The 20587-nt window shown below is 36.4% G+C and overlaps 1 protein-coding gene across 4 annotated transcripts in view; it reads left to right on the top strand.

Moving 5' to 3' along the window:
• LOC134664535 (uncharacterized) overlaps positions 1 to 20587 on the top strand; it is an 86393-nt gene that overhangs the window by 32640 nt on the left and 33166 nt on the right. For all 4 annotated transcript variants that reach the window (XM_063521228.1, XM_063521227.1, XM_063521230.1 and 1 more), the window contains exon 2: positions 3942 to 4065. In XM_063521228.1, coding sequence (XP_063377298.1) covers positions 3942 to 4065 — 124 coding nt within the window. The remainder of the gene's footprint in view (positions 1 to 3941; positions 4066 to 20587) is intronic.

Genomic DNA, 20587 nt, shown 5'->3' with positions numbered 1-20587 from the left:
TGTGTACTATTTTCGTCATATGTAATAAATATGTAGCCAAAAGTAGCCTGTATAATCGCGCCGTATACTTTGCTTCCTATTTTTTAACACGCAGTCATAATTTTAACTCGATTATTAATGATGTTTACGTAATTATCAATCATATTTTGCATTTTTTGTCTTGAATACAATATACCGGGTGTGGCCTGTAACATGAGCAAATAATTAAAACATAGATTGTACTCCTCAAACGGTGACACTTTCGTTAAACAACTTTAAAAAATTATGAAGTATATAGACTCCCTATATTTCATACAAAATAAATATTATCTTCAATGGACGACATTGCCACGCCACATCATTGTGATTGACGTTGCTTGTCACGCCTTAAACATAACAAAATTCGCAATACATTGCGTCTTAGAATAAATTTTAAAGTGTATTAAAAATCGAACTACGAGTTATTTTTAAAAGTTGCTGAACAAATGTTGGTCATTATGAGGAGTACAGCCTACAGTTTAATTTTATGCTCGTATTACAGGCCACACCCGGTATTTTAATTTATACATTGTTTATTTATACATTTTCGTAACTATGGCAACTTCAAATCTTTAAAAAAATTTTGAATGAAGGTTGAGTCAGTAACATAGTGACAAAATTGGTTTTAGAGCATTTAATAACTGGAGTGGCCATTGAGTGCTTACTGTTAGGATTTAGGATTAGGGTTCCAAGCAGGAAAGAAAAGCTTGTTTTAACACCATATAGGTAATGTTTATTAATCTCAAGCAAGACTACATAGTAATGGCGTCTCATACGAGAAGAAAGAACACCTACATTTGTTTTATATTGACAACCGAATAAATCAAATATCATAGTCGTAGTAGTCTCGAAGGTATACTCTTTATTTTTTTGTTGACATTATTACTTACCCCTCTGCCGAAAAACTTGCACAATTGTGCAAACTTTTGAATGGACTGACATGGCTATTTGTACGTTACGTACAAATCATGTAGAAATAGCAATACATTTGACGTCCCCTCCCCCGCAAAAATCGGCAGACTGTTTTGTAAAGAAAATGACAGCGATGACATCTCCCTTCTAAATGCTCTTAGTGGATGGTAGAGGTAAGGAATACTCCATGTAATTAATAATGAAAAAGTGTCCGTCAAAAACCTTAAGAGAGAAGTATACTACGTAATCGTCCATACAAAAAGAGAAAACGTTTTTCCACTTGTAAATACGAGTATCTTCCATTCTTCATGATTTTTAGTACAGTATTGATACAATGAAAAACTAGGTTTATGGTTTTTCTTTTTTTCGCTACTCTGGAGAGATTTAGAAAAATTATAATAGCTGTGACAGCGTGCCCAGTTTTTGCAAATATTCTCCCATTAAGGAGTTTTCTCATAAAGTCATAAAGGATTCTCCTTACCTCTACCCTCCATATTCACGGCTACCATCAGTATATGTAACATTACTTTCTGTGCATCTCACTTGCACTAATATGCGAGAGCGAGATGCATATAGATAGTAAATTACGTAGACGTGAGAAAATGTGTCAATTTTGTTATTTAGTTCTTTAGGTGAATCCTAGAGGCGCTGTATAAAACTCCGATATAACTCTTGCTCTGTTTTTAGTATACTTAGAAAGGGACAGCATCGTTTGGAGTGGAGTGAAGTTAGGCACATAAGACCGTAAAGAAACGTAAAACGTGACTCACGGCACGTTTATTCACTGAAAGTAAGTGAAAAATACTCTGCCAACTGATGGTAGAGGCACAGTTGGGACCAGTGCGAGCGCGAGTGCCATCCGCTTGAGACACGCGTCTGTGAACTTTTTTGTGCAATAATGGAGAAACAAAACAAAAAGTTATTATAACTGTACAGTGGACGGTTGTTTAAATTCAACATTAACCGGTGAATTGTCGTTTTTTAAGCTACCAGTGGTTTCAGAGAGAATGCGTATGCGAATTTATTACATTGTACATGAGAATGCGAATTTATTACACTTTAAAATATAATAATCGTGCATTTCGCCAATCTCGAAATCATCGCAAGATATTTTCTGTGGCAAATTTGTAATATAACAATGACATTTAAAATTAAAATAGCTATTTGAGTTATTAATGTTATTATTAATTTATATTTCCATTCTTCCCGTTTCATCCTCAACAATAAATCAAACAACTAGATACCAGATACGATACGATAGACACGAGTGCCACTACCACGATAGTTTTTTGTGCATAAGTCATAGTTCGCAACAATCGCAACCCTAGAGCGACCGCCAACCGTAGGTATGAAAAGTAAAGTACATACATGTGATTGACTTCTGTACTTATCTGTTTTGTGCCTAAGTATTTATTAACATAAACAATGTCCTCAAAGCATTTCGTCATGAACCGAAATATATTTGACAACTCACCGTTCTATTTATCGTCGACTTGAAATATAAAATTACCTATTCTTTAAGCAAAGTTCACAAAAACATGCGGTGCGTTTACCCGCTCTAAACACAAATTTAGACAAAATAGACCGTCATTGTTATTACGTAACAGGGCGAGGTAATGGGTTCTTGTAATTAAATATCGATTGACCGGAGAGCCAGTTGGCCGCATGATTAGTCGGCAGAATCGGCGCTCACGCTTGACTAGGTGCTTTTGCATCGTTCGCTTTTCAGCAAATAATGCCTCCGATCGTTTACACGAATCACTGCTCAGCTCCCCTGCGCCTGTGGCCGTGTGTTAACATTGTCAGGCGTGGCTCACTTCGCGATTTCGTCGCTTTGCTACAGGTAGCTAAAAGTACATCCGTTGTACCACTTGTACCCCAATTTTGGGGAAAGCCATAAGCCGCGCGTGGCGCTGTCGCCACCTAGCGGCCATATCTGTGCTGATCGTAACAGACGCGTTTTGTTAGAGAGAGAGTCTTCTGTACTATTATTTATTCTGTGACATTATTTGCGTCAGCGCCGGTGAGCAAACTAATATGACATTGAGACCCGTAACAACTCTTTAATTGGAGAGCTCGTTTATCGTGGTTTATCTGAGTTTGGACTCGCCTGTGTCAGAATGGCGATGATTCTGTTTTTTTAATCGTTTATAAACGTAGGTGACTCATCTCAACCCAACCAGCACCTAGGGCCAACCTAACCTAAACAACAACACGTTATCAGAGATCAAACTTATACTGGAATACTAAACTTATGCTTGGTACAGTCAGTACCTGCAATAATAAATATGTTACGTATTTACCATAGGAGCGTACCATAAGGTACCATAAGAGCGTGTCACATATTTTTGAGGCCTTCGAAGAGTAACATATTATTGCAGGCGACTGTACGTGGTGGAATACAGGGGTCTGGTTTGAAAGCGCTGTCAGTGAAAGCTCTTTCAATTACAATGACTTAACGCGTTTTTATTGAATTTGATTATTATTGTTAATTTAGAATTTGTTTCGTTTCTTCAACTAATTTTTATTAATAACCTTATGAGTTATGATTCCATTACGCCGCGCAATAATTTTATAATCTATTGTTTGCGTTTTTTATGGTATCTCATGTAGCTCGTTAGTATACATCAAACATCATACATCTATACATTATATAATGATGCACTGTGCAGTGCACGAGAACTATAAAAGCGAATTAATGATCTAATTATTTAACAATAGGATCTTCAGTATGCTTGTCCGGGAGCAGAAAACAGTATAACATAAGAAAAAACGTATAACTAGTGAAATGTATTTTATTGATATTACTGGCAATTCACGAGTATTATTTGCTCTCATAGTTTTTCTGATAATTATGTGTAATTTAAAAATATTATTCTAAACATGCCTATAGGGGCGGTTCGTTTGTACCTACATACATAGATTAAGCGCTCCATGGAGCGTGGAGGATGTAGCTGTCTAGTGTATATTGCTCTTGAAATAATAGATTGTTGTTTTTTTACTTGTTTCAGCCCTAGCGGTACGGCTTTGAGCACGCTGCCGCAACTGAGGGAGTACCTGCAGACGGCCGGCACTTGCAAGTGCGGGCTGCCTTGCCCTTTACGACCGGAGACCACCTTTAGTTTCGACTCTAAGGTAAACAATACATAGTATAAATGAATTAATTTAGACATGAAAATTGCTTTGCAACTTTTCTGAAGCTTGATACATTAATCAGAGATGACATAAGAAAGTTACGTCTTTTTTTGGAAATGTTACTTTTTGCAGGTAATTAATTATTTCCCTGAACACATTATGATACTTAATTAGTCCAGCTTCGCACGTAATCCGTACTATTTGAAGAATCTTTCTCATACCATGCTGTAGGTATGAAGTTTATTAAAAAAAATACATTGGAATAGGTAACGTCTACAGTCAAAGAAAATTTGACCATAAACAGATACATATTTTAAATTATAACATTCAAAAATATCAACGCGTGGAATTACCCTCTATTATGTTGAATGAGATGAAGACTGGAAATTAAACGTTTAAAACACTCTTGAGACCCTTGGCAGGTAGTATTGCGCGCAATTCTTAAATACTTAATTGCTTACTGTTTCTATGGTCACACAATTCCAGTTTCCAGTTATCGGAATGCTCGCGCCTGTCTCGTACTACTTTTTGCAAGGTGGAAATGATTCCATTTAAGCCCACTGCGGCGTCTGCTTTTTGCAATGATCACTACAAACTCAAAACGTCGTTTATATAAATTTATGAGCGTTTATTGCACCTTACACAAAAAGTGGAACCATTCCCGAGATAATATTTTATCTGGTTAGAATGACCATTTAGCTCCAAGGGGTCTTCAACGCTGGAGGTAATTAAGTTTACTATCTTGTTCGTTGTAACGTTTTCACACGGCATTTAAACTCTGCATTTATCAATCTTCTGAACAATGCCGCGTAACTGCGGCAGTTATAACACTTGTAATAATAACATTAGTAACTATAGGATTCCTCAGTATCGGAGCCAACAAGGTGGCTGAAAATATGTATCTGCATGTTCATTGCCAAACGTGGCTTATGTGATTTACAATTTCCCTTTGATATTTTCTTAAAATCATAATTCGTCAATCCGCCGTTTGGAAAAAGTATGACCACGTATGACTGATCTTTGATCTTTGTGAAGTCCTATTCCGGTTCGCCTGTTAAAATAATTATTTTGGACACATAAAAATACCTATTACTATTAAACAAATTCACCCACATAAATTAACTTGCACGCATTTTCATCGAGTGAAGGGTGGATAGCAAAACGAACAGAGGCGAAGCAACTTATTTACTTGACAATAATTATCATGTCTCATTCACACTACCATCGCTAATAAAATTTCTCATGCATATAACCTGTATTGAAGGTTTATGTTTATATCCAATACTAACATAATTACTGCAATAATAGTGTATCTCTTCATTGCTAATGAATAACAAAATTAATAAAGAAAATAAACACACATACATTTTACTGCTTTAAAAGCAATGTTGTATTTAAAATAATTATGAGTCAGTAGTACTAAGTTAATGTTTTTTTGCGTGCACATCAATGTTGTAAAAATGTAGACGAAGGTTATAAAGTGTATAATGTGTAATTATACGTTTCACTTGGTTCAATTCTTTGATTTCCACATGATAAGTACCCGTACCCATGTGGCAATAAAAAACTAAACATCGTGATATCGACTGATTTTACCTATGTGTATTGATTGATAACAATGATAACGCATAAATATTAGACCAGCGGTGGAACAAAAATGGGTTTTGATAACATTAAAGTTTTTTCTTTTTTGATATGTTATTGTAAGCATGTTAAATAACATTCATGTAAAAAGTTAGAAAATTTTAGGTGGAGCGTTCGGCCATATTTAAATTTTCAATTTTTGCTAAATAACTATGCAAATATAAAATTAAAGTTACAAAAAACTTTAACATATTCAATAACACTTTAATTTATTCACACTATTCGGTTTTTAGAAATCTGGAACAGCTGCTTTCTGGTGAACGTAAAAACAGGAATTATTATGTAAAAACAGAATTAGAGTAGCTGATATTGCAAAATTACGATATTATCTATCAACTTAGTATACATGTAAAAAGTTAGAAATGTAGACAATGTGCTTGTCTAGATATTGATTTCTCGTTAAGCAGTATAGCCAATATTGAATTAAAGTTTGTAGAGTTAATATTACACGGTCATAATAAAGATCTTACTTCTCACACAAAAGATTAGAAATATAAAATCACGGCGACACTAAATACTGATACGTAAGTATGCATTCCGAGCTTATATTAAGTTACATTTCAAACGCGCGGCGTTTGCGCGCGCCGCGCTGTGCGCCGTGGCAGGAGGCAGCGATCGACGGTCGCGGGCTAGCGGTTAGCGCGGTGCCCTTAAAAATACGCAAAGCGTTTATAAAATTATTATCAATGGTAAATAGTTATTTTATACAGTACACTAATGGAAACTTACCTTCCCTTATTTATTTCTATATGTACTAGGGATTGCCCGCGGTTTCGTTTACGTAGAATTCGTTATCGTGTTAAGTATAGAAATAATAGATACATTTGAAAATTATTTTAGGTGCATTGTCATACAGATAACTACCCTTGTTAAAGTATTCTTCAAATTCAATACACAGGTGTCATTTCAATATAATTTTGCGTAATTTGGCGCTTTTAGGTTATAAATGACTAGCGACATATATTTTTTAAGAGCGATCATCTCCGATAATATTTACTTTATCATAAAATCAATTTCAAACTGACGTTATTCAATATTTATCATTTTAAAGTCAATATTACCAACCAACTGATCCAATTTACCTACGGTAACAACTCAAAATTTGCATCAAATTAAATGCCACTTTTCTTATCCGTTACGAACAATCAAGAGGGCCTTTACGAGCTGATGTGGTGAAAATTTTATTTAACCTTCGTCCCTTGAAACCTTCACTACGCTCAAGGTTCAACTTTACGAACCACTAACTACGCTCGTGGTTCAATTTTAGAATATTTGAATTTGTGAATGAGCTTCCTGCCTCGCACAGCCAAACTGTGGAATGAACTGTCCGATACGACCTTCAAACCTTCAAAGACCCCCATCTTAAAGGTCGGCAACGCGCTTGCAACCCTTCTGGTGTTGCGGGTGTCCATGGGCGGCGGTAATCGCTTACCACCAGGTGATCCGTCTGCTCGTTTGCCTCCTATTTAATAAAAAAAAATGTTTCGCTTGTTTGGGTATCAATATTAGCACGAGCGGTTAATCAACAACTTTTCCCCTTGTAAAACAAATAAATAAGGTAGGTGAGGTCACAAAAGAGATAGGTACAGAAATCAATCTACATACAAAGCGCGCTCGAGCAACGCACACATAGACACTGCTCACGGACACGATATCTCGGACCAGTTGGGACCAGTGCGAGCGCGAGTGCCATCCGCTTGATAGAGACACGCGTCTGTGAACTTTTTTGTGCAATAATGGAGAAACAAAACAAAAAGTTATTATAACTGTACAGTGGACGGTTGTTTAAATTCAACATTAACCGGTGAATTGTCGTTTTTTAAGCTACCAGTGGTTTCAAAGAGAATGCGTATGCGAATTTATTACATTGTACATGAGAATGCGAATTTATTACACTTTAAAATATAATAATCGTGCATTTCGCCAAACTCGAAATCATCGCAAGATATTTTCTGTGGCAAATCTGTAATATAACAATGACATTAAAATGAAAATAGCTATTTGAGTTATTAATGTCATTATTAATTTATATTTCCATTCTTCCCGTTTCATCCTCAACAATAAATCAAACAACTAGATACGAGATACGATACGATGGATACGAGTGCCACTACCACGATAGTTTTTTGTGCATAAGTCATAGTTCGCAACAATCGCAACCCTAGAGCGACCGCCGACCGTAGGTATGAAAAGTAAAGTACATACATGTGATTGACTTCTGTACTTATCTGTTTTGTGGTGAGGTGCAGGCATATGAGGCCCGGCGGGTAACAAGGCCCAGCATTCAAAAATAGCAGTTGCTCCCTATTATTCCCAATTATTCTGAATTTGTACTTGTTGCTAAGAAGGCCCACTGTCAGTGCAGGTAAAAAGGTCTAGTCCCGGGCCTTATTGAACGTATGAGATGAAATATTAGATTAAAATATTTTAAGATAATTTTCAATATTTTTAATCTCTTATTAATAAGGTCGATTTGAAGAAACTTCTATGAAATTATGACTTATAAATAACACTTGCACTGCGTGGGCTGTCAAAATTGCTGCAGACTTTTTTTGGTCTAACTCTAATAATTTTTCACTTGCTTTATTGACCTAAAGACGTTTTAAAGAATCAAAAAGGCTAATAACATTGAGGCACTTATACTTTTTAAAGGCAGTAACTAATTACAAGTGACTTTTTTTTGTTAATACATAGGTAGGTACAGTGGAAACTGGATAAGTGGAACCTGGGTTAGTGGAAAACCTCTTTAAGTGGACCCAAGTTGTCGGTTCCAGTCCCTTGGCAACGAATTACCTCTATAAGTGGAATTTTGGGACCTCTATAAGCGGAATCTATTTTTTCGAAAATTTCTTATTTTTACCTCTGTAACTGGAAGCAGCCGTCTCCGAAACCTCTATGAGTGGAATAGCTAGGCGTTATAAAATTTGTATTTTTAATAAACCGTCACAAGGAGGGTAGTGTGTTTCGCTAACATTATGGTTCGTGTTTTAACTACATATTTTGTATGAGATCACAAATAGTTCAGTTTGGTTCTTTTAGCCGTAGTGCGGTGCCGTGCTGTTAGATAAGCAATGCCTAAGCGCAAAACCAAGTTTTTATATTTAATCAGGATAAATTAAAAATTATAACAGACTGAAAAAGCAATAGAAACACTGCAGAGTTTTTTTTAATCGCGGCCAAACGTAGACAAAAATGTGTTCGACAGTATTCTCGATATTCAAAGAAATGTGGTAAAATGTGACTCAGGCCAACAAACCAAAATAACGGTTTTTTTTTTCATTAAAGTACAATCGGTACATTGATTTATTTAACCATACCTACTGGTTTCTCTTGCATAAATAAATATTAGGAGTGATTTTGTTTAATTGATTTTGTTTTTGAAATTTTGAAAATTGTATACCTACGAGTACTGTGGATTATTTAAAGTATTGCATTTTTTAAAGTCAGGATTACATACCGATTTTTTGTTAATACATACATACATATTTGAGAAAAGATGATTATTTATTTCTTGATCTTTTATTTGACCATACTATACGTGACCTCTATAAGCGACATTACTAGCATCCACAACCTCTGTTAGGGAGAACCTCTGTAAGTGAGAAAACGTTTTATTTGAACCTGGTTAAGTGGAAAACTGGATAAATGGAAAACCTGGATAAGCGGAACTAAACAGCCGGTCCCTTGCGATTCCACTTATCCAGTTTCCACTGTATTTACGATCATCATCATATATTTAAGAGTATGACTCTTGTCGGTGGAGCAATTTCCATGTTTGGCGGTCCTCCGCCTTCTCTTTGACAGCCCGATACGACACGACGTTGATCTTTTCCTTTATTTGATCCATGTACGCTCTCCTTGGTCTTCCCCTCTTCCTGTTTGCTTCAACTTTCCCTTCTATGATATTTTTGATAAATTCGTCGTGTCGTATCAGGTGCCCAAGCATCCTTCCTCTTCTATTGTCTATAGTTCTTAACAAACTCCTCTCTCTCCTACTACATAGGCCACACTGAATGTTTTGCACTACTGGCTACTGGTAAACATTTAAATTATGAATTGTATATTTAAAAAAAATACAGGCTTTTGATTACGGAATGTGACAAATGTTGGCGACAAATCGATCGTCTTTTGTTTTTAATGGCTTGTCAAAGTAAGTCAGTGCGTTGAACGTGGCTTTAACGCGAAAATATTTTTAGAGCTATGATTTTGTTATGATTTTAAAAGTTCGCTTACTCCGCAAGAGTGTAGTGCTTGCCTTCAAAATGCTTTTGGGATTGAAGCACCACATCTGAGCATCGTGAGGCGTTGGTATGGTGAATTTAGTAGTGACAGTATTATTCTAGATAATGATTTTCGTGAAGGTCGACCGTCCACGGCGATCATTCAAGGAAACGTGGCTACTGTGAGACGACTCATTGAAGAAAACCCACGAATCACCTATGACGAAATTTGAGGACAATTAGGGATAGGTATGAGACAAATACAAAAGATTTTACAAGAATATTTAAAAGTCGGGAAGCCTTGTTGTCTTTGGATTCCTCACGAATTAACTTCAGTCCAAAAACAGGTACTTTTTGACTGGTGCCGGTAAGTACAAGCAAGAAAGTTCAAATGCTGTATATAACATCGTTAGAGGAGATGAAATCTGGATTTACTGCTACGATCCGGAAAAAAGGCATTAGTCCAGTCAATGGGTCTTTCGAAGGTGACAGGAGGCCCATAGAAGTTCAACAAGCCAAAAACGTTGCCAAACATTTTGATCGTCTGTTTTTTTTAAACGCGACTTTTTTGTACCGTACTTTTAAATAATAAAAGAACGTTAAATACTGAGTAGTACACTACCATTTGTGTGCCCGCAGTCATTGAAAAAGACCGCGAGAGACGACCGAGAAGCCGCATCCTCCTGCGTCATAATAATGCGTCCACCGATACCGCAATAAAACATTTTTTAATTACGAAAACGTGGAAAATGTCTCTTATACGGATTATAATCCAGACATTGCACCCTGTGACTTCTATCTATTTCCCAAAATTAAGGATTTAATTTGGGGTTTGACATTTAAGACCCCGGATAAGGCAGTTACTACGTTTCATCACCACGTCGAAAACATGCAGTCAAGTGATTGGGCCTCATGCTTCCAAAAATGGTCCGAGCGAGTGAATATGTGCATAGAATGTAAAGGGAAACATTTTGAGAAGCAATAAATGTATTATTATGGTTATAAATCATTTTATTCAAAAGTTACGCAAAACTTTCAGTGCGGCCCTCGTATGCGTAAAACCTCTTCGTTAGTTTTCTTTTCTTTTACGATAGAATTGCGAAAAATAGATATTTTGCAACGAGTGACGAATTTTAAAACACGGTCAAAGGGAGTGTTTTAACGTGCTTATTATAGCACCGGTCGTAATGTAGCACCAGATGTACTGTAAAAATTATGTTAAAAGATAATACTTACTGTTACGAATAAATATTTTTACTGTAAAAAAATACTCCCTCGAACCTCCCCATCGGCATACAAACCTCCTCAAGGTTTTGCCCACGATGGGTCTTGTAATAATAATGTACTTTATTTAGCTTATTGTTCAATAAATTAAAAATATATATATATATATATATATATCAAACGAAGGGGCTCATTGTAAGAATCTCAGATATATTTTTTCATAATTTTAAAATAAATAGTTTAGAAGTTATTTAAGAAAATACGCAAAAAATGACCATTCCCCCCTCCCCCCTTATCTCCGAAACTACTGGGTCTAAAATTATGAAAAAAATACACATATTAGCTCTCTTCCTATAGATGACAGGAAAACCTATTAGAAATGTGCAGTCAAGCGTGAGTCGGACTTAAGTACAGTAGAATCCGGTTAGTACGACTTCGCTTATAACAACCAACCGCTTATAGCGACGTAAGTATAGGCACTTGTTTGGTTTTAGTACAAACTACTATGAAAGAACAACCGTTTATTACGACTCCGCTTATAACAACCGACCGCTTTTAACGACGGAAATTGACACAAAATCCGTCCGTCAAGTCCGGTTACAGCGACGAGCGACGTAGTTTTTACAAATAAATTGTTGGTAAGAAGCTTACTCCGTCCCGCTCACCCAACTCCCCTTTTACCTATACGGAGCAAGATGAAATAGTCACGTGATTTTTCGTAAACTTGCTCTTCTTACTTTCGTAAACTAAATAAAACCCAATTCCCATTATTCATTTGAGCTTAAACTTCACATAAGTGCATAATTATGTAAGTTGGATATCAATGCAATATTTGGTAGGTACCTTCGAGCTGATCTGATGATGGACACAGGAGGTGGCTATAGAAACTGTGTGATAAAACAACGTCATCTTGATTAGATCTCCAAGCGTTGCGTCTTTTTATTTTACGGGATTCGAGTAATTTGCGGATGACGAGTGAGTACGCTTATATTGAAAAGTGGCTTCTTCTAAACACACAAGTCTCTCCATTTTGACAAGGTGTCGTAATACTAACGTAAAAAAATATTTTAAAAGAAATGTTTTCTTTTTTCTTTAATTGTCGCATGAGTATTAATAAATACAAAATGATGTAATTATTTTGATTGAAAAATATATTAAAATTGGCGGTTTGTTTTGTACGACGTCCGGTTAGTACGACGTAATATCAGCGGTCCCTTGGGTGTCGTTATAACCGGACTCTACTGTACCTAGTTTTCCGATACCTACGGGTTTTTTAAAGACATTTTACTCACTTTTCTCTAAAAAAAATATATTGTTAAAAATTGTGTAATGTACAGAACCCTTGGAACGCGAGTGCGACTCGCATTTGGGCGGTTTTTGTATTATACTTACATACAATAGTTCTTGTAGAAACGAAACGGCCAAGCCACACACTTTTGGTGTAGAGCTAGTAAAGTTAGAGGGCTTGTAGAGTTAGAAGCTTGGCAAGAGATCTGATAACTTTTTGACAGTGCGAGCCTTATGGTTTCGTTTGGGCAACATTGTACATCAAAATGTTTTTGATGGGATTTCACTTCTTATTGTAAGTTGTTTATGACAATCTTCCATCCCCTAATTTAAAGGGTTGGGGGTGATTTACTATTAAAAATCCTGAAATAAGTATCTGGGGGCATCTATTACACAATGTACTTCTTACTGATTCCCCATATAACCCTTCACCCCGTAAGGGTAAACTTTGGGGTTGAAATCTGCCTTCACCCCGTAAGGGTAAACTTTTAGGTTGAAATCTATTCTATATCCTTCCCCATAACAATACCTATCTACATACCAAATTTCAACTAAATCGGTTCAGCGATTATTGATTTCCCATACAAAATGAAACCCCATCTTCATCCCCTTAGGGATAAATTTTTTTTGAATTTATTTGTTGTTTGTGTACTAAAACTATCTTACATACCAAATTTCAGCTTCTTAGAGGACTTCAGGAAGTACCCCGTATTGATGATCATCAAGTGAGTGAGTCAGTGACGAAATCGAAGTTTTTAGATATGAATAAAATCTAAAGTATAAGAGCTATGCAATTGATATGCTTAATAAGTCCGAGAACTTTGTTTATCTGGTATAATCCAACCCCAAGTTATGAGGGTTCCAAAAAACGACGAAGCGCTTCGAGAAAAGGTAGATAGTGCCCTTGCGCTTTTCTCGTCTTGGCGGGGGCACTGCCGTGCCCCCAGATGTTAAAAGATGAGACTACTGTAACTAATAAAGATTTATGTTTAGTTACCTACTATTTTCGCGTAAACTAGACAATTTTTATATCTTTAGTTATTAAGACCCAAAATAATTATTTTCACTTATTATAAATAAATCCTCCTGTTATGAAGTATAAATATTGTTATTTGTATATGTATAACTCTTAAGTTAAAAACAATAAAATTTGTTATTACCTACTGTCAAAATGATTATTTTTTGCGGGATTAAGTAATACACTGGTAGTGTTCAATAAGGCCCATAATAGGACTTTTATAAAAGGTATATTTTCCAAGAGTATCGTAATATTTTTTGGTATAATGAAGAAACTTAAATAAATGAGAAACCTATTTGAGTGAGTTTTTCATACTTCATATCCTGTTTATTTAAAAAAAACCATTTTAATTTAAGGTGGGCTGTATATAGGCATATACGGCCCACACGGAATATACAATAAGGTAAGTGAGGCCACTTACCTTATTGTATATTCAGGATGTATACCGTGTAATATTGATCAGTTGGTTTATAATATACATATTATGATATTGACGTTGAATAGGACAGGACATGACAATAGGAACCAGAAATAGGTATAGTTGGTCAAACCAATTTGTCAGTAAATAAAAACAAAAAACTATATTCATCCTTTTCTTTTGGGTGCTAGTACTAGTGTAAGTCAAAGATAGTATGATGATTCTCCCTGTCTATGTTTGAAATGAGACAGTCCTTTGACAAACTATGTATAGTAAAAAATAGTTGTGAATATCTTGTACATTTTTAATACAATATTAGTCAAGATAATGAAATATAGCTGGTCAAGCAAATCTTGTCACTAAAAAAAGGCGCGAAATTCAAATTTTCTATGGAACGATATCCCTACGCACCTACATTTTTCAAATTTGCCGCCTCTTTCTACTGACAAGATCTGATTGACCAGCTGTAGGTATTTTTACTTAATAAGATATTTTAATTTCACGTTATGTCCGCATCTAATTTATATATGTGCACGGTAAACAAACAAATGAATGATAAGAAAAGACAGACAGTGTTACTGAGCGGGAGGTGGGGCGAGGGGCGAGGTATAGGTAGGCTATGATAGGCTCTCGAGCGCCGCGCCGGCGACTGACGGACCAGCGCGGCGTATGTATGAATTTCGCGCCTTTTTAACTAGATTTTACTATTACAATGCAAGCTACACACAGAAATTTCTTACTTTCCATAATATGGCTGCGTATATTATTTTATAGTAATAGACTTATTTTTACAGACTCTAATTCAATATTAGATCTTATAGGACAAAAAACGTATATTAATTCTAAAGCATATATCTTATTCTTCTAGCTTTTTAGCTTGCCTATTAACTTATAAATTTAGATATGTTGTTGTGGATTTATTAAACTTTAATTCAATATCGACAAAATAATAAGCTAATTGTAGTTTGACAAAGAAGCACGTTAAAAAAAATTCTAATAATTTTACATTATAAAGCGTCATACATATTATAAACAATGGAACTTAAACATTGCACTTTAATTCAATATTAAAAAATCATTACTAAAAATATATAAATACCTAATTTATATCTAACGCTCGTTCTAACTTTTCATCATATATAGCATATATGCTTAAAAATATGTCCTATATCAGATAAGTATCACTTTTTCAACTTTAGAATTATCAAAACTTTTAGTGCAAAAATCCGGTCCCACTATTGAGCTATATGTACTAATGTTGAAAACAAAAAACAGTCGACAACAATTGTTAAAAGTTGAAACCCAAAGACCCATACCATAGGTTAGTACAATGTCAATATTCTATACAAAGAGAAAATCATGTATACGAACAGATACGTACGTTAAGCCTTAAATACCTGAATCTAGAAGTTAAGTTATGTACCTAATAATTAACTCACCTAATGATTGGTTAGGTACCTATACCAAACGTGTGTTGAAATTGAATTGCTAATTAAATATTCCGTGTCCTTGGTACTAGTAACAATGTAATGAAACAAACAGTTCAGAAATTTGAAGAAGCCACGCCGTGATTGCGACAAGCGATTTCATATTTTATAGCTTCAATTTACTTTGCAACACAAATGCTACATTTCATATTCAGGTCTCGATTCAAATCGCAGCGCTGAGCGGCTAGATAGGTCTATGGAATCCCATCCATCGCCGACAGCACGAAAAGATACGACAGGGTCGATCCGTCTGAATGTGAAATCGAGATCTCGCAGAGTGCATCTCAAGACGAATGCTCGGGACAAAGAGGAATCGATGCGAGCGCAGAGGCGGGGAGGGGGGAGAGTGCAGCGACCCTCCCCCCTCTGGGCCGTGCAATTTGTACATTTCAAGTGCACACAAAGGCGAGGCGAGGAGGTCGCAGCAAGCTTTGACAGAATTAACTTGTCCGTCGCACGAATGCGAAAGCCCACCTTTATTGGATCGCGCGGACAAACGAGAAGGAATTTTAGATGTATGCAATTTCGAGCCGAAGCGTTAGACACTTCACGCTTCGCTGCACTTTAATTCACTGAGTGTTGGACGTCAATCCTTATTTCGCTACGTGTAGAAAAGCAGTGTTCACTGTTTGGCTAATGGAGGGAAATAGCCGCAAATGTTCGCGCTTTGTTTTACACGTGCGCTAAAAGCCAATAAAAGGAGAATGCCCGAATCGAATGCGGAGACGATAAAATTATCAAAAGTATCAACATTACTCATTATTCTCGGATTAAGTTATTAAAATTGTTTATCTCATAATCTTTTCAATTTTATCTAATTGGACATATTTTACAAAACAGATCGGAATCGGAAGGATTATCCTGACCTAGAGGATTATTCTGATTGTAATAACAGAATAGTTATAGTCGATATGATCAGTATCAAATGTAACGTTTCTGGTTGAAGTAATGTCACTTTTGACACTGGCACATCATGTCCATAACAAAACCCAGATCAAAATATAACGTGTTATTTCAATCAGAATAGGCATAAGCCTCGTGTAGAACTTTTTTCCTGCATTAACACTGTTATGCTGGCTCTATAATAGAGCCATCATTTAATCGTGTCATTTATAACCATGCAGTATGTCATAATGTTTGCATTACGTAATGCTTAACCGTCAATGTAAGATTTATGTTAATCATTTCAAGATAGGAAAATATATAGGTAATTGCGGCTTTAATAACAGTCTATTCTAATGTAACAACATTTGTATTATACATGACTAAAGAATTTTATCTACAAATGATCTATCTGAGAGTGCTTAATACATAGACTAACCTACTTAATCGAATATATAAGCTAGCCTCGCTCGGCACTCCGCGGCCGATCACACAACACTTCATTACCACTGGATCACGCATGCATATGTATTCATTACAACCAATTTATGAGACTGGTTTGAATGCCAGTTGATATTAACGCAGACAAGTCAGTGATAAAGACCGATACTTGCCATAGCAAGTTCATAACGCTTTGTATTATTGAGGTGTCATTTTCCATACATTTTCTAAGACGCTGTGACTTGAGGGCGAAGGGAAAGAGAAGAAGAGGCTCGCCGCGGTGTCACCATCCACAACAATAACTAGGAATACGCCTTGTATTGATTAACAGTCTATAAAAATTACTTGTCTTTGATATTACGAACGCTGTATCCGGATTAATGACGCAACTTTTGAATTGAATGAGACACATCTAGTTCAATTGGGACAAGCGATTTGATTGCGGCCTATGGTGGTCCCGCTTATCGATATGTGTGCATTTCGTTACTTTCTCCATGAATATAGCGTAAGATTATTCATTTAATATATCCTATAGATTTCTAAACGGTTTAAACTATATTCGGTATTAAAGAATGTTACTAACATTCTTTATAAAATACATACTTTAATATGCTTTAATAATATATAATTTTAGTTTTTTGTAAAACGTGACTTTCATAAATCATAAATACATGTATTAAAAACATATTTGTCATGGCGTTACTAATTGTAAACGCGCTGCAAGCCTCAATTAGCTATTAATCATTTGTCTTGATCTGACATTTTAACTTAAGTAGGTATGTATGTATTTATAAGAAAAGTATAAAATATAAATTAACCTTTTCGACGCCATGTCAAACAAAATCTGTCCTTCGAACGCCATGTCACCGAAGTGTCAAAACTGAAATTGAACTTTATGCATATGCACGTAGGTCTATGTTGGTTTGTGGTCTGTGACCGATAATCGGTCTTTGGCGTTGAACCTGCGGTGCGGATATATCGGCCATTGGCGTCCAAAAGGTTAACCAATTGAAGCCTGTAAAGTTTTATGAATATGGGGCAAAGTCTTCGCTTAAAAGATTTACAACACTGAAACCACCCAACCGTGTTTATTATTGCAACCGCATTGTTGCCGACTTTAGTGACTCAAAAGTAAAGCGCCTTTACAAACACAGTTTCATTATTCACATATACCCATAGACTAGGAATCCTCTAGACCGAGTTTAGAGCAATTATTTCATGCAACCGATGATGCCAAAAATGCGAGGGTGCGCGGGACGAGGTGAGCGAAGTCCCGTGCCGTGATTGGTGCGTTCAAGGACACGGACGTCACACAAAGACACTTTCGACTCGAACATGGAGTAAAATTACCGTATGCGTGGCAGAGGGGGTAGCGCGACTATGCTAAGTCTGGAGGATATCTTGTCTGTGCATATACCAAGCTACTCAAGCTAGTAATCCGCTTACACACTTGCAGTAGGGCGGTGCAGAGCACTCGTGTCTCCAGGCTTGCATTATTAATATAAACATTTCAATGTAAGTTATACTTTCGTTCATCTTAACGTTTTGCCTGTTGCATATTTACCCCCTTATTCAAACGTGATTCAATTTAGCAAACCCTTGTTAAATATCTCTCTCTCTCTTCTCTCTTTCTCTTTTTAACAATCAATGTCAAAATGACAGTCCCTAGTCTCTTTTTAACAATCAATGTCAAAATGACAGATAAGGACAAACTATTATCAACGGCTTGTTAGAGTTGACAGATTTCTATGAAAAACGCCATTAGGTATACTACGAAACCGATTTGCGAATACTCCGGCGCCTAGATTTACAAGTCCGAGTAACTAACTTTAGTTTTTTGATATTATATGCGACGTTCCACGGCAAAAGGTACCTTATGGCGGCTGGCGCTTACGTCGCATAGCGCCGCAATAATATTGGAGCGGCGTTAATAATAGCGTAGGTAAGCGCCAACCGCCATAAGATACCTTTTCCCGTGGGATGTCACATATATCCTCCAATTGGCAAGATTTACGATTTTTTATGCGTCTATTGACATCCATTTATCTGTCTTCGATGTTAAGTACCCCCTACATGGTGATTTCAGTCCGTGTTTTTTTATTCTCCACTTCGCACTATCCTCGATATATCGTCTTCGAGTACCTACCTTGAAGCTTATAGCTCTCCCATTTGTTTTAGCACGACGTCTTTCCACGTTGCTTTGAGTTTGCTTTTGGATCTCGCCCACACGGATGGAAGTCGACGATCTGCTCTTTCATTTTACGTACCCATTGACATGCATGTCATAATGTCGTCCTTTTATTCTTTAAAATGTAGCGTTTTATCGCAAGCGCCAAGCTATTGAAACAGCTATGGATAGCTATCGGTATCACAACGAAGCGTACACCCACTCCACATAGTTGACAAGGCTCGTTTTGTAGCGATTATCTTGTTACATGCGTTTACACGATGGTTCGTGGTTGTTTCCCATAGAGAGCACTTCACGTAACATTCTAGCGATTCGTTCATTTAAGTCTATTCTTTTTCTTTTTTTTAAATCTCTCTTTGAAACATGGCTTATGGGATACAAACAGATAAGAGTTGGACCTTCTCAGCTATTAAATAGTACTGAATAAATATGTAATATTGTCCTGGTTTGCTAAAAGTTATAAGAATTGTCTACATAACTTCGATAGATGGTTAGTTAGTGGTTAGGATAAGATCCATTTAACCAGGATCTTATCCTTTAGCTATTTGCGTCTGTTGGCACAACCATTGTCAAGTGTGTCGCTTAACTTCAAACTCGGGTAAATCCATTCGACCCTCTCAGCAAATATCTACCCTATTACCTTTTCTTAGTACCAAAATCGCATAATCTGACAAATGGATTTACCCGAGTTTGAAGTTAAGCGACTCAAGTATGTAATAAGAAACAGATGTCAATGTCTGGATGTACCTGAACTAACAAATTGATATCTGGCTGTCGCTTACTTTATTAATTCAATCTATATATTCTGTCTATAAATAGGCCGAGTTAACCAACAAGCGATAAATATAGCTAGTGCTATAAAAGTACGGTTCCAATTATACAACCACGTGCGATGCTCCGCTGAGCCTGACTATAATAACTCGCGAGCGCTATGTATTATTATTGGTTTCATTATTCAACTTGCTTTTCCATTAGTACACATTGAAGTCGTTAGTTCAACTGATGATTCCAGGTGTTATATTTGGGTTGTTATAAATAATTATATCTTTTGTCTTCTTTTCCTTCTCAAATAAACCAAGCAGTTGAGAACCTCACTTTTTCATTTGACGCAAAAGCTTGACTGGTGGGATTGGGGCTCAAAACCGATGACATTGGCAATGAAACCGAGCGAAGATTATGTGACAAGGGTGAGTAGAGTTATGGTTCGCGCCGTAACGACTCGTGGAGCACGGCTGCAAGCGCCCGCGGGCTCGATACCATCGCATCCTGGCTAGCGTTCCAGTAGCTTACCAATCACGAGCTAGGGGAAAGCTTAGGAAGACCAGTACAAGTGGACACGTAGACTGCGAATAGTTGTTATATATCTTGAGGTCATGTAATACTGTTTCTCCTAAGAGCGGCGCTCGCGCAGCGAATAGGAAAAACATCACAGCACGGCCTGGCTGCTGTGACGTTTATGGACCATTACCCGTTACGGACGACCATCCAGATTGCTCGCCACTACAACTCACAGCTATCTAGGGGACTGTCTTACGTTACATCATACAATCCTTGTAAACTCAAGCGCACACATATATCGATTATAATAAAATAGCCTAATATTGTTGTAACTGTATGTATTTCTATATAATATAATAAATAAATAATAAATATTCAATTATATTGTTCTATATGTATTTGTTTAGGCTGTAAAGCGATAAACCCATAAAATAC

Source organism: Cydia fagiglandana, chromosome 5, assembly GCF_963556715.1.
Source record: "Cydia fagiglandana chromosome 5, ilCydFagi1.1, whole genome shotgun sequence".
In the NCBI taxonomy this organism is placed as follows: Eukaryota; Metazoa; Arthropoda; class Insecta; order Lepidoptera; family Tortricidae; genus Cydia; species Cydia fagiglandana.
This window is presented reverse-complemented; position numbering and strand designations above follow the sequence as displayed.